Source organism: Scylla paramamosain, chromosome 9, assembly GCF_035594125.1.
Source record: "Scylla paramamosain isolate STU-SP2022 chromosome 9, ASM3559412v1, whole genome shotgun sequence".
NCBI lineage: Eukaryota > Metazoa > Arthropoda > Malacostraca > Decapoda > Portunidae > Scylla > Scylla paramamosain.
This window is the reverse complement of record NC_087159.1, coordinates 22,501-37,500: the sequence shown is the minus strand read 5'-3', so window position 1 is coordinate 37,500 and position 15,000 is coordinate 22,501. Positions and strand designations below refer to the sequence as shown.

Below are 15,000 nucleotides of genomic sequence, written 5' to 3'. Positions count from 1 at the left end.
TAAATAAACAATTAAGCCATTCATTGCAAGGGCCACAGTCAGAAAGTGAAAAAAAAAAAAAATGCTTAGTTAAATACCGAGGCTAAATAAAACAAGGAATTAGACAAATGACAAATAATTAATAAATACATAAGGAATAATGAATAAACAAAAATTAAGCCAGGAAGACTATTATAATTATTGCAAGGAGACGATATGTATGTATGTATGTATTGTATGTAATTCGAGGTTAAAATGGCTCAAATCTGACCCAACAGCAGGCCATAAGTGAAGGTGTTCCTCAAGGCAGGGAGGGGGGGGGGGAGCAATGAATAGGGGAGGGGCTATAAACTATTGGGGGGGTATTAATTAATGACGCATCCAGTTTAGCGTGTGTGTATATTTCGCGTTGTGATAATTTAAAGGTTTTCTCGCGTTTTTATCTTTATTTATTGATTGATTTTATTTATTTATTTTATTTTTTTGGCAGGTGTTATATTTGTTGAGTGTTTTAAGTAACTGTGGCTCATTGCATCAAAACTCCATTCATTACCTTCGTGGGAAGGTTCAATTTGGCAAGGTTTTATTTCGCATTTTGGGTTTTGTAGTAAATTATGCATTTTCTCATATTTTTCTTTGCTGGTATTGTCCCTTCCACGCCATATATGACTGGAAAGTTGGGGGCGCCTTCCCCCCCCCCCCCACCCTCCACTGCTACGTTTTTTTTTCTTAATCAGTCAGTCAACCAATCAATCAATCCCTTCATGAATCATACCCATTTCCAGGTGTCACCCCCACCCATACATCTCTCATTCTGTCATGTATGAACAAGTGCTAAGGGCAAGCTGAACAAGTACAAAGGGCAAGCCAGCTGTCTCTTTTAATATTCTTGCCTGAAATAACATTACAAATGAGGGTCTATTAATCATCCATTAAATAATCCATTTTTATTGCTTTCTCATTCTTCTTCCTCTGTGTATTGTTAAATTGGATGGTTATATCATTGTCCCTTCCTGTGTTTTAGTGTGCCATTACCTGTCCTCTCTTCCAGCTGATATTTAGTTTGTACTAAAATAGACTGGCATAACTTTACAATTTATACACAAATAACAACATAAACCAATAATGCATTGATATTATGCATGATAGGAGTGGACATTTCCACTCTACATCATTAATGAATGCATGATGAGACGCACACTATTACAAAGCTAATGAGTTCAATAAAAAACACTCAATAACAATTTCAATAACTTTATTAAAAATAGCAATCTTTATAAATCATGAAACTAGAAAACTTTAAGAACCTGGGGCTATAACATCAAATGCACAATAATGCAAACACTTTTTACACACACACTCTTTAATGATATTTCCTAATATACAGTATAATTCCAAACAGAGAGAGAGAGAGAGAGAGAGAGAGAGAGAGAGAGAGAGAGAGTGATGAACTACCTGGGGTCATAAATGTAAAGTACAGGTATCAGTCAGGCAAAGCATAGTGCTTGCCTGTCTCATATGGAATGTAAAAACATGGCTTCATATCATTCCAGACCTGGGATTATGGCCAAAAGTTACCAAGCAGTGCTGAGCAAAATCCAGTAGAGTAATATTCAGTATCATTGAATTACTGACAAAGTAAAGATCATTATGTGCAATGATACTCACTACCTAGGAGCATTTCAGGTTACTACCAAGAATCTGACCATGCTGGCAGGGATGGTTAGGCTACAACACATTACATACTTCTCCATTCAAATCAGTCAGCTGATTAAATGGTGAGTTAAACCATTTTGATCATCTAAATCATATTAAGGCATTGGATGAGACCTGGACAGCTTGGGTCAACACCATACATAGGTACTCCACTACTCTGTGGGAGGCACTTGATTGTGGCAAGAGTCATCACAATACCAAACACCATCCTTGACAAAGCACAGCATGGCCCACTCATCCACAGGAACCCAGCCATCTCTAAGGAGCAAATCAATGCTGCCCAGTGTCACTCCTCATCACTTTTAGGGAATAAGAAGTAGATCCCACCCCAGCACCATCTTTACATAGAATATAATACAGAGGACAAAGAAGGAATACAAACAGGGCACATGGTATGGTATGGAACACCAACCCTCACTTTTGGAAAACCCCAGCCACTCAGTAGGAGACCAGCCAGTCACCATGGCTATCACCTGGGGATTCTTAGGAACAGGTGTTAGGTATAGAATGAGAGATAAAGAAAACTCCCAATACATTTCAAGTCTATACGCAAGTCTCCATAGATAGACAAAAAAGTGTTCATGAATTAAACACAATATTGTAAGTTTTAAATGTTATGTGGTACCTTAGATAGATGGACAGGTCACTTGAGAAGAGAAAATAAGAAATGTCTTAGGAAGAGTATTTTGTCATATGTATGAATATATATGACTGTATGACATAGATGACTGGTGAAGTAGATTTTGTCCCTTATCAGAGTGGTTGTGTAGCTGAAACAAATTAATGATTATCAAAACAGAGACACATTTGAGCTGATTGGTGAATTACAGTTTCAGAGTGGATACAGCATACACTGGGATGATAAAACTACTGCAGTCATAAAGTAGATGAAAAAATACTGTGGGGAGGAATGTAAAGCAGTAACATATGCAACAAAAGAAAGCAAGAAAGAAAGAAAGAAAGAAAGACAGAAGAGAGAGAGAGAGAGAGAGAGAGAGAGAGAGAGAGAGAGAGAGAGAGAGAGAGAGAGAGAGAGGAGAGAGAGAGAGAGAGAGGAGAGAGAGAGAGAGGAGAGAGAGAGAGAGAGAGAGAGAGAGAGAGAGAGAGAGAGAGAGAGAGAGAGAGAGAGAGAGAGAGAGAGAGAGAGAGAGAGAGAGAGAGAGAGAGAGAGAGAATGATGTGACATGACATCTTTAAGTACAAATGAGTATATAGTAACCATACACTGATACTTGTCCCCTTATACAGTGATAAGTTTACCCAAACACAATGGACACGGATGGAACTTTTGGAGGCTAAAGTGCTCCAGGTGACTGGTGGACTCCATTTCATTGCGGAGGTCCAGGATTCTCTGCACAGTTGGGCTTTTGGTGTCAGTGGAAGTGGTGGCAGTGTGGCAGCAGTAACAGTTTTGGTCTTCCTATGGGCAAGTTCTGTAGGATTCATATTCTCCCCTCCTCATGAGGGACATCAGTGTGAAGGGTCAACAGAGCATCAATTCCCTCCTCAGGCAAAGAATGATGGATGCAATTTTCTGTTTCTTGTTGTTGCTCCACCTTTTCAGAGTGCTTGAGGCGCTCGTCAGCCACCTTTCCACTGGTGGTGGGTGTCTCAGACTCACTGGTTCCTGTTCCACATCAAGAGTGTTAGCAGATGCCACTTGTATTTCATCTACTTAGTACATTACATCATTACATAAATAACTGGTGTTATCTGATATTAAAGTGCTAATGAGCAACATGCCACAGAAATCTGTTTATTTCAAGAAAATTATGAAGATAATAATAATGTTTCGTTGCACTTCATAAGATGGCTCAGTTTTTACTACTCACCAACACTGCTAAAGATAGCAACTGGACTCTTAAGGACGCTGCTTATCTTCTCGAGCTGCTGAAGGTCATGATCTGCTTCCTTTTCCTGCACCAGCTTTGATATCAAATCCTGCAGGAAACAACTGTGTTAATTCACATTTTGAATAAATCTAATAGATGAAATTTCACTTACAACACCTTATGTGTCTCTGGTGACTCATGGAGGACAGATACATCACCTGAGAGTAAATGGTCAGTGAAGAAGTTGACCCTTGATCCTGGCTAATCACATTAAGTACATTAAACACTCCTGTTAACTAATAAATGAGGGATAGATTTCTCTGGAAGGTTACATTACACTACTTCCCTGGCATTTGAAAACATTTTGCTCTACATGAACTCATATGGAAGCTTTACTGCAACATTAAATCTCAGCTAGATGCCAGATGGTGTAGCCTCCATCACAGAGCAAGGTAATGATATGAAGGCTTAGTACTTTGGTCAACACCTGAATAAGAACCGTTTGAGATGCAGCAGAGATCACTAACCTGCCAGCAATTGAATAAGAAGTGTGTGAGATGCAGCAGAGATCACTAACCTGCCAGCAATTGAATAAGAAGTGTGTGAGATGCAGCAGAAATCACTAATCTGCCATGACATGAATAAGAAGTGTGTGAGATGCAAAAGAGAGCACTAACCTGCAGAGTGGTTTTGCTTCATTTCCTCTCATTCATGATGGAGGCTGCAAGGTCTAACTCGCGTTCTCGAGCTTGTTGCTTCATCACTCCTCGCTGCAACTGGTAGATGGTGATGTAGTCACCTGAAGAAGGATAAAATTCTTCATTAAAAGACCAAGGAAATGGCATACAGTAAACAGTAAACACTTCCTCCACTTCACTTTTACAGATGATTCAAATGAGCAAAAAACATGCATACACCGATGGACTCTGTCTCCTCATGCACTACAGCATGCTTAAGCTGCTACTTCCTGTCACTTAGCTCAGCCACCTCCTTCATGCTGCAAGTTAACCTGCTCTCCAGGACCCTGTGAGCCTCCTGCAGTTGTTGCAGCTTCTGTTAAAGCTCAGTTCCTCCCAATCCTGTTGTTTCTCCTGATAAAACAATAAGTTTGTTTCTCTCAACTTTTCTTAATACAGCCTCAATAAACAAATCCAATAACAATGCTTTTATTTTGTTATTAATTCAAAAAATTGAGCAACAGTGAGGAAAAATTATTTGCTTTATTATTAGAGAATATAAACTTTCTTACCTTTTGGTTCAGTTATGACATCTTCAGACAACTTTTCATGAGCAAGAGATTCTCCCAGCAGTTTGTTATACTTATCCCTCTCACAGTCTAGCTGAACCTGAAGACTGCTGCACTCACTCTCCAACCTGCTAACCTCAGATGTCAGTGTAGCCACTTGACCCAGCAATTTCCCCTTGGTATCTGTACCTGGAGGTGAAAAATTGATGCAACAGAGGGCCAGACAAGAATGACCAATGGAAGTAATTAGACGTAATGTAAGAAGTGGGTATAAGACTAAGGGAAATAGAAGGGCAATGGAGAGAGGGTTAGATGCACCAGAAATGTCTGTGGAGCCAGGAAAAATTTTAACTTGTAACAGAGATAACTAAGAGCAACTGTGAATGAATAAATGTGATGTAGCCTCGACCCATGACTGGGAAAATGCAAAAGCAGCACCTCAGACACCAGGACCATGATGACTGGCAGCTCCCAAAATTAGCTGCTGGCTTTTGTACTCCTAGTCACCACAGGAGGCTCATCCACAGCTAATCCTATCAGCTGATCATCTTGGGTGAAGTAATTGTTTATCAGTCTGGCTGTTGAGTCCTGATGCAGAGATGTGTGTGTGTGTGTGTGTGTGTGTGTGTGTGTGTGTGTGTGTGTGTGTGTGTGTGTGTGTGTGTGTGTGTGTGTGTGTGCACTTTGGAAAGCCTCCCTCCAAGGAGAATGTCAGTTTGATATACAAATATATATTCATGTGGATGGTAGCTCACATTTAGCTTCTGAGTTCTCACATGAAGACATGCCATCCTTGTCTTTTTCCTCTGAGGGAGTGACTTTATACTCTGTGATAAGTGCATGCAGCTCACTATTCTGTCTTGTGACGTTTTTGATTTCTATCTGTGAAAGACACAAGAAGGCAGTAAGTTAACTTGTTTAACATGCCACATCATTTTATATATATTATGCCAAGTTTAAACAGGAAAGCCTCACCAGAAGCATCAACTAAAGACCAAAGTGATTAACAAATCTTTCACTTTACCACCCTTAATGACAAAAGCTGATGATGTCCATATCCTGCATTTTTACACCTTCATGATTCCATTAGATTACATTAGATTACATTAGAACAGTATGTGACCAATGACGTCTCCATTCTACATTGCCATGACAAGAATACAGGGCTTTACTGAACATAAACCAAGGACGCCTCCATTCTACATTGCCATGACAAGAATACGGGGCTTTACTGAACATAAACCAAGGACGCCTCCATTCTACATTGCCATGACAAGAATACAGGGCTTTACTGAACATAAACCAAGGACGCCTCCATTCTACATTGCCATGACAAGAATACGGGGCTTTACTGAACATAAACCAAGGACGCCTCCATTCTACATTGCCATGACAAGAATACAGGGCTTTACTGAACATAAACCAAGGACGCCTCCATTCTACATTGCCATGACAAGAATACGGGGCTTTACTGAACATAAACCAAGGACGCCTCCATTCTACATTGCCATGACAAGAATACAGGGCTTTACTGAACATAAACCAATGACGCCTCCATTCTACATTGCCATGACAAGAATACAGGGCTTTACTGAACATAGACCAAGGATTCCCTCCTCCTCTCTCTAAGGGTTAGGGTTCTCTCAACAGTTACAGCATGGTGTGAGAGATGCAGTGCTGTCAAGGCTTTACTATTTACAGGAAGCAACACACCAATAAATAAATGTTACTTTGGAAATGAAACTGAATAATCAAAGGCTTTATATCTCATGAACTTCCCTTCTTTAATAAACTGTCTTCAAGCTGACAGACTCCAGTAGTATTGCATCTTAGGAATATTCTACAGCTGATTTCATAATAACTGCTCTCTAAAACTGACTACATGCCTCCTTCCCTGCCTCCTACAGACTCTACTCAACAATTGTTGTTATTCTGTTCATGCTGGTGTGACAGTTAACCAGTATATTAATTCCTTAGTTATGTACACTCTAGAATGGTGGTTCATTTTATCTACCAGTGATTTGAATTCCCAGCTTCTAAGTATTACATTATTATTTGTTGATTGGTACCATTTGTATGCAATCAGAGAAAGATTTCAATATAAAAACATATCCATGTTACTGTTACCTTTCAGAATGTAAACCAAAATGAAAGCTATGTAAATTCTTACTTTAGATTATGTTGTCATTTCATTGAATGATGTAATTTCTTGGTTCTTGTGCTTCTTCAAATGCAGTCCCTTGTCTGGTTTCTCTGTCAATTCTAATGTCTTATTGCTCTGTGGAAAAACAAAGTGCAAATGTTTAGGATGAACTGATTCAATAATATTGCTTTCACAATTTCAATATTGTTCACAATTTCTGCAGGAAGTTTACTCCATATATTTACTATACGATTAAAGAAAAAATGTTTGGCCTTGTGGGATTTAAAACGTTTGGGTATAATCTTGAATCTATTATTTCTTGTTAGGTAGAATGAAGGAGGAGGAGGAGGAGGAGGAGGAGGAGGAGGAGGAGGAGGAGGAGGAGGAGGAGGAGGAGGAGGAGGAGGAGGAGGAGGAGGAGGGAGAAACAAAGATAGGAGGGAAGGAAGAAAGGAAGAAAAGGGAAGAAAAGGGAATAAGAGAGAGAGAGAGAGAGAGAGAGAGAGAGAGAGAGAGAGAGAGAGAGAGAGAGAGAGAGAGAGAGAGAGAGAGAGAGAGAGAGAGAGAGAGAGAGAGAGAGAGAGAGAGAGAGAGAGAGAGAGAGAGAGAGAGAGAGAGAGGAGTTGGTAAGGAAAATTATTACAATGGTCCAAGGTGAAGAACAGGGACTGGAATGAGAAGTGGAAGAAGCATATAGAATTTGAAAATATAGTGAAGGAGGTAAAAGACCATTAAAAGTGAGAATGAGATCCCAAGTTACAGTAAAGGAGATCCTAGTGAGAACTGGGAAGCTGGCTGAAAATTCAGAATACAAGAATATTTGGGTAAAAAAGAGATATGAACTTGGAAGAAAGGGAAAAAGAGAAGGATCTGAGGAATGAAGCCAAGCAAAAAAAACGAGAGAAGTACAGAGACCGAGAAGCAGAAATTTTATTGGAGGGTACTAGATATGAAACTAAGGAAATGGTATATTCAGGAAAGGGAACAAGAAATGAAAGAACCACAACAGCAGACAGACAAATTGCATGTGGTGGGAGAAGTAGTATATTAAGAGTAATAAATACAAAACAAACTTCATGTAAACAAATAAAATTTTCAGAAAACTTGTCACACAAAACCTTATTAACAACTCACCTTCTCCTTCTGCAGCATTTCCTTCCTTCTTATCTTTCTCCTTTCCTTCTCCATCTTCCTCCTCCTCCTCCTCCTCCTCTCCTTCCTCTTTCTTTCCACCTTCCTCCTCCTCTTGTGACTCTTAACTCTCTTCCTCCTCGTCCTCCTCTTCCCCTGTGCTTCCCTCCTCTGAAAGAAAAGACTTGTTTAAAAAGCAAGCAAATATAGTAGTAATAGTAAAAAAAAGTCAATGAAATGAAAGTTTATACACATATGAAATTAGTGAAAATTTGACACCAAACATTCTCTATCTGTAACATTACATCAGAATGACGAGAACACAAGATATGAAAAGTGAAAGGGAATGATGTATATAACAAAGAAAAACATTGTATAATGACATATGACAGGAAAATAATCTTGTATACTTGTCCCTTAAATACTTGCTTCCTTGTATATTAACTCCCAAAATGCTCATTCCTTGTACTCTCATTTTCAAAACACCTCTTCCTTATATATTGTCACTCAAACACTCCTTTCTTGTACACTTATTCCTAAATCACTCCTGTCTTCCTGTATTCTCATTCTCCAAACACTCGTGCCTCTGCACACCCAGTTCCTCAAAACATTTCTTCATTGTTTACTCATCCCGCAAACACAGCAACTTTCTTGTATACTCAGCTCTCAAAAGATGCATTTTTAAACATCCATAACTCCTTTTATTTTCATTCCCCAAACACTCCCGGCTGTGCACACTCCAGCACGTTAACACAATAACCAAGCAATACACACGACTACTGGCACCATCCAGATCTGGCCCCAGCACCCCTGCCTCCTTGCGTGCCAGCTCCAGCAATGCACGGCCACAGCGGCAGTACGCGTCACCACACTCGGGCGCCTGCTCCCCACACAGCTCCACCAGGGACTCTGTTGCCTCCTGGAGTGGTAAGGAGTGTCAGTTAAACCTGGTGTTTACTTTCACTATGATATGAAACAATTAACAACACAGAAAACAACACAACTAGGTAACATGCAACACATACCACACCTAAGCAACAGACACACCTCGAAGGCAGCGACAGCAGATTTGAAGTCCCCCACCAGGAGGTGTCGCTTGCCCCTAGAGAAACGGTCGAACGCTGCTGCACTTGCCGCACGTCCAAGGGGAGCAAGCAAACAGGCCATCATCAAACAAGTCTCGACTTTAACCATTCGTAATTTACACCATCATATATTGTGGAGTAACTTCATGTTTAGTATATCTTAACATGGAACATTATTAAGAATGTGTACATGCTTGTATTATTTGATAAATTATGTGGTCAGCTACACTTTCCACTCACACTCTCATCCATCACCAAAATTAAACTAACCCCCTATTACTTTCCTCCCACCCTCAGAATTATTAAACTAACCTCCAGTCACATTCTTCTGACACCCTCATCCCTCACTAAAAATTAATACCAACTGGCAAAATTACCAAACTAACCTCTAAATATCATCCTCCCACCATCTAGTCTCTCACTAAAATTAATCTCACCAAGCACGATTATCAAGCTAATATCCAATCACTTTCCTCTGACCCTCAAAATCCTTTCCAGCTGGTAGAATTATTAACCTATACTCCAGTCACTTCCACCCTCTCATCCCTCATTAAAATTAATCCCAGCCTTCAAAATTATTGAACTAACCTCCAGTCAAAGAAATATCACTGGTTTTGTGGGGGATATTGTCACTGCACTAAGGGATGCACACAATTTCTCGTAAGTTTTCACATTTTGCGTTCAACTGTACCGGTCTAAGTGGAGGAGTGAAAAAGTGACACCTAATGAATAGTTGCCACAAAACTTATTCTCATTACTTTTTGTTCCTTGTCATTTTTCTTTCAGGCTTTTTTCATCATCACAGCAGCTTGAAATTTTGAAAATACATGCTATTTGAGGAGGTAGCTGTACATGTGAAAAAAAAGAAGGGAAACAAACATCCATACTTGTGACTGATATGAAAAATAAACTATACATATAAATGTATATTTCACTTTTCTTTCTAGCAATTAAAAAATGTACATACGACAGTATTTCTTTCTTTTCCTCAATAAATACGACAACAGTATTTTTCCTTCCCTTCAGTACACCCAGCCTTTCCCTTAGTACATATCACAGTACTTTTCCTTTTTGCTCAGTGCATATGAGAATAATTTTCCTTTTCCTCCATGCATATGACACTACTTGCCCTTTTCCTTTTCTTTCCCTAAATAGAGAAGACAAGACAGAAATTTTCTTTCCCTCAATACACAACACTATTTTTTCTCCCACTCTCTCTCTTGTACAGAGTCAGTTTCAATGTACTGGAAGGTTATGCCTACGGGAAACTGAAGGACAACTCAAGCAACGAGTGGACGGGCACGGTAGGAGCTCTGCAGTCAGGGGAAGCTGACCTCACTGTCTCTGAATTGTCCATCACTGAGGAGAGGTTGAAAGTTGTTACCTACACCCAGCCTATCTATATCATCAGGTGAGAGATACAGGTGATGATCAAATAATATTTTAAAGATGTTGAACAAAGTGCTCCCTTAACAGATTAATTGGATCAGCAAAATGTTCAGAATATGAAATGTCAAATAATTAGATTGATCTATCTATATGCCAGGCTGGCAGTCCTATACAGGGTGGCCCAGACACTACACTATACACTCACATACAACATTGACACTGTTAATCCACGGGTAATCTACTGGGTTGGCTACAGTGTGTCCCTCATTGTGTACACATCATACTCTGCCACACTGGTCTCACATCTTGCTGTGGAGCAGCCTGCATCTCTGCCATTCAGCAACCTGCGGGACCTGTCTAGGCAGTCAGGCTGGGATGCTGGATGCAACAACAATGACCTCTTCCAAGTGACAGCCTCGGTGGGTCCTTGGCTTCTTGCTGTGTGAACTGATATACCATCCAGTAGTAGCAGTAGTAGTAGTAGCAGTAGCAGTAGTAGTAGCAGTAGTAGTAGTAGTAGTAGTAGTAGCAGTAGTAGTAGTTTTAATTTCTCAAACAACAGTCCCATTGCTTTAATTTCCTGCCTATCTAAAGTTTTTAATCTACCCTTAATAGGAATATTCTTAAACATCTATTACTTCACAGCCTACTTGTATCTGATCGCCAGTATTAGGGTCCATCAAGGCTGCTCCACTGGTCATCTGGCTTTCCTTACTGAGTCTTGGTCATCATACTCTTTTAGAGATTTTGGTGAAACTTTTGCTGTTGCCTTGGATATATGAAAAGCTTCTGATAGTCTGGCACAAAGCTTGCATTTCCAAACTACCCTCCTACAGCTTCTTTCCTTCTCTGTGTAACTTCATGTCAAGTTTCCTTTCTGACCATTCTATTGCTGCTGTGGTAGACGGTCACTGTTCTTCTCCTAAATCTGTTAACAGTGGTGTTCCTCAGGATTCTATCGTCATTCACTCTCTTCCTATATTCATCAATGATCTTCTAAACCAAACTTGTTGTCCTATCCAATCCTACACTGATTATACTAACCAGCATTTTTCCAGGTCTTTTCATGGACATCCAACCTTTCGGGAGGCAAACAGTTCACACAGGGAAGCCACAGAATACCTCACTTGTAATCTCTCTCTAAAATTTCTGACTGGGGCAGAGCAAACCTGGTATTGTTCAATGCCTCAAAAACTCAATTCCTCCATCTATCAACTCAACACAACCTTCCAGACAACAAGTATCCCCTCTTCTACACTGAACCTCCTCAGTCTGGAAACTGGAAATTTCATATCTCATCTCTAGCTAAAACAGCTTCTATGAAGTTAGGTATTCTGAGATGTCTGCCAGTTTTTCTCACCCCCCCCTCAGCTGCTGACTCTGTACAAGGGCCTTATCCATCCATGTATGACAAATCCATGTATGAAGAGTTTTAAAGAAAGGACTTACTTATTACTGGTTACACTTGCAATAACACAATATCACGTCCAACACCTCACGGTCACTTGATGCAAGTCACTCATTACCCGACCAACTCATCTCAGCTTCAAGACAACTCAATCTGGAAATAACAGATAAAGGAAATAGGTTGGGCTTTTAATCTTCAAGGGACACATTAAAAATTCTATGTCAAACCAATAGTAGTGAAGAATTCAGTCCCAGATTAATAGAGAAATGCAAGAGTCAACAGTGAAATGTAAACAGCAGGTAATTGGTGTCATTGTGCCTGCCATTCAGTGGAAGGAGAGGTAAATAAGTTGTCAATGTCCCTCCTACATAAAAAATACATAGAGTACATTTATGCACACTACTGCCTATTAATTTATTCTCCCTCAGCAACACTGGATTATATTTAACACCTGCTCACTAACTACTGTCTGTGAAGTAAATCACTGAAACTAGAAACATCACTTATCATCTCTCTCTCTCTCTCTCTCTCTCTCTCTCTCTCTCTCTCTCTCTCTCTCTTTGTCTCTCTCTTTGTCTCTCTCTGTCTCTCTCTCTCTCTCTCTCTCTCTCTCTCTCTCTCTCTCTCTCTCTCTCTCTCTCTCTCTCAGAAGTACTTATAGAACACTGTAAATACTAGTAACACCTTGAATTGTTTTGCTTTGATCAATTGTTACGTGATACTGGCTCCACTATTTCAGCTTTTACTGTGTTTTCACTCTTGACACTGTGGGAGCAAAGATTGTCTTCCTTACGATATAGTACACAGTCAATGCCACACACAGCAACACTGTTCTTCTGTTCCTCCAAGCTTTGAGTTTCCTCACTACAGTATCCTTTAGAATAAGCCCCACAAGGATCTTCCTCACCTCTGTCAGCTTGCAGTCTCTCAAAAAAAAGGGCCTCAGTCAAGATTCTCCTCCAGGCCAGGCCACATGCTGCTTCTGTCTCCAAGAACACACCTACTCATTTCACTGATATAAGCAACCTTTTCAAAGTCCCTCAGAGCCTCTTCCATTTCTAACAATAAGCAATATTTAATTGGTTCCTAAACACACACACACACACACACACACACACACACACACACACACACACCTGCAAGAATTTGTCTTACCCTTAGCCAGTACTCATCTTATACATATAAACAGCAGATAGCACACCTAGAGTGGTCACCACTTCCTGTGAGTGGCAGTGCACAGCTGTTTTCAGTATGAGTGGAAGGTCCACTGTCACATAGTCTTGTGACAGGCTGGGCTGGACACTTGGTGAGCAGTTCTGGAACCTTCAGGGAGGTTTACTGCCAACCTGCACACTGAAAGGAAATGCAGTTTGAGTAAATGTACATATTATTATATAGAGACAAAAACAGTAGTGAGTTATCTAAGGAACTTATGACAGAGATACAGAAGAATTACAAAGATATTACATGGTCCAAGCCTTCAATTCAAAGTAAGTGCTTCAGATCTACACAAACAATTGAGACAGCTTCTAAAATCTACATAAACAATTCATGCAGCTTCTAATTCCATCAGTGAGCGTCATCAACCATTGGTCCCAGGTTAGCTCACAGTCATCCCCAAGTGACGCACACACCTGGCTCACTCAACCCCACATGCTTCATCGCTCTGTCTATCTCACTTGTCCACACCTGGCTCACTCAACCCCACAATTTCCACATTTTTTCCACACCTTCTCCACACTATTTCCACACTTTTCTACACAATTTCCACACATGGCTCACTCAATCCCACAATTTCCACACTTTTCCACACCTGGCTCACTCCATCCCAGAATTTCCACACTTGGCTCACTCAGTCCCATGTGCTTGATCACTCTGTCTATCTCACTTGTCCACTTAGTTACATAACATTGTAAGCCCTCTCCATTTCTGACAATCCTACTTCCATCACTCTCAACAAGGCTTCACTCAACCCCTCAAAAGCCCAACAACTAGTTTCCAAGCCATTCTTTATTACCATCCTAACACACTTGTTCCCCCAACTGCTACTCCTAATATTCCACACAAACACCTTACTAGTCTCTCATCATCCATTTGCTCTAATCTAGACCCTGCCGAGGTACCCTGCACGAACACCCTCCAAAGCCACCAGCTCCGCCATCATGCCTTCCTTCGCCATCCATCCGACTCTTGCTCCTGCCCTCCACCTCCTGTTGCTGCCACGTCTGGAGTGCGTCAGCCAGCGTCGTGTAGCAGGTGGAATGGCGTCACTGCTGGGCCGTGGTGTCTGGGTGGGGCACAGCGGGAGGCAGGGGATGGGGTAGTCTGGAATGATTTGTTGGTGTTATGGTTGTAGTTGTTTTGTAGAAAGTATAGTTTAATTAGTTTCTTAGTAAATATAATAAAAATATAATAAAAAAATATATAATAAAAATAAAAAGAAGACGACGTAGCAGATCAAAGAAAAGGTGGAAAGATCACATTGGAGAGGACATGAGTGAGAGAGGATTGAGTGGAGAGAAGGTTGGGGACAGAGCCTTGGGGAGAAGACTAGTAAGGAAAAGTGACCCCATATGAATATGGGAGCAGCTGCAGAAGAAGAAAAAGAAGTAAATCTAATAAAATGAAATAGGATAAAAATTAAATACATTGTTAAGAATAGCATATCTCTCTCTCTCTCTCTCTCTCTCTCTCTCTCTCTCTCTCTCTCTCTCTCTCTCTCTCTCTCTCTCTCTCTCTCTCTCTCTCTCTCTCTCTCTCTCACCATGACTATTTTCCAGCCAGCCAGCTAGCCATTCAACCAACCAGCCAATCAATCAGTCACTCAGTTAGTCAGTCAGTCAGTCAGTCAGTCAGTCAGTCAGTTAGTCAGTCAGCCATTCAACCAGCCAGCTAGCCATTGAACCAACTAGCCAATCAATCAGTCACTCAGCTAGTCAGTCAGTCAGTCAGTCAGTCAGTCAGTCAGCCATTCAACCAGCCAGCTAGCCATTGAACCAACCAGCCAATCAATCAGTCACTCAGCTAGTCAGTCAGTCAGTCAGTCAGTCAGTCAGTCAGTCAGTCAGTCA

The 15,000-nt window shown here is 40.6% G+C and overlaps 1 protein-coding gene across 1 annotated transcript; it reads right to left on the bottom strand.

Annotated features, from left to right (window-relative positions):
* Positions 1 to 1,217: 1,217 nt before the first annotated feature.
* LOC135103326 (glutamic acid-rich protein-like) lies at positions 1,218 to 10,968 on the bottom strand. Its single transcript, XM_064009351.1, has 9 exons — positions 10,825 to 10,968; positions 9,078 to 9,171; positions 8,822 to 8,966; positions 8,051 to 8,218; positions 5,529 to 5,655; positions 4,777 to 4,962; positions 4,205 to 4,618; positions 3,528 to 3,636; positions 1,218 to 3,322 (listed from the first exon to the last, which is right to left on the bottom strand). The coding sequence occupies exons 3-7, from the start codon at positions 8,834 to 8,836 to the stop codon at positions 4,584 to 4,586; spliced, it is 531 nt and encodes a 176-aa protein (XP_063865421.1). The 5' UTR covers positions 8,837 to 8,966; positions 9,078 to 9,171; positions 10,825 to 10,968; the 3' UTR covers positions 1,218 to 3,322; positions 3,528 to 3,636; positions 4,205 to 4,583.
* Positions 10,969 to 15,000: the final 4,032 nt, after the last annotated feature.

Excerpts from the sequence above, each read along its gene's own strand:
- LOC135103326 (XM_064009351.1), bottom strand. Across the intron at positions 5,656-8,050 it reads AAATGCTGCAGAAGGAGAAG|ATAGAAATCAAAAACGTCAC; the intron begins GTGAGTTGTTAA and ends TGTCTTTCACAG. Across the intron at positions 4,619-4,776 it reads TGTCATAACTGAACCAAAAG|GAGAAACAACAGGATTGGGA; the intron begins GTAAGAAAGTTT and ends TTGTTTTATCAG.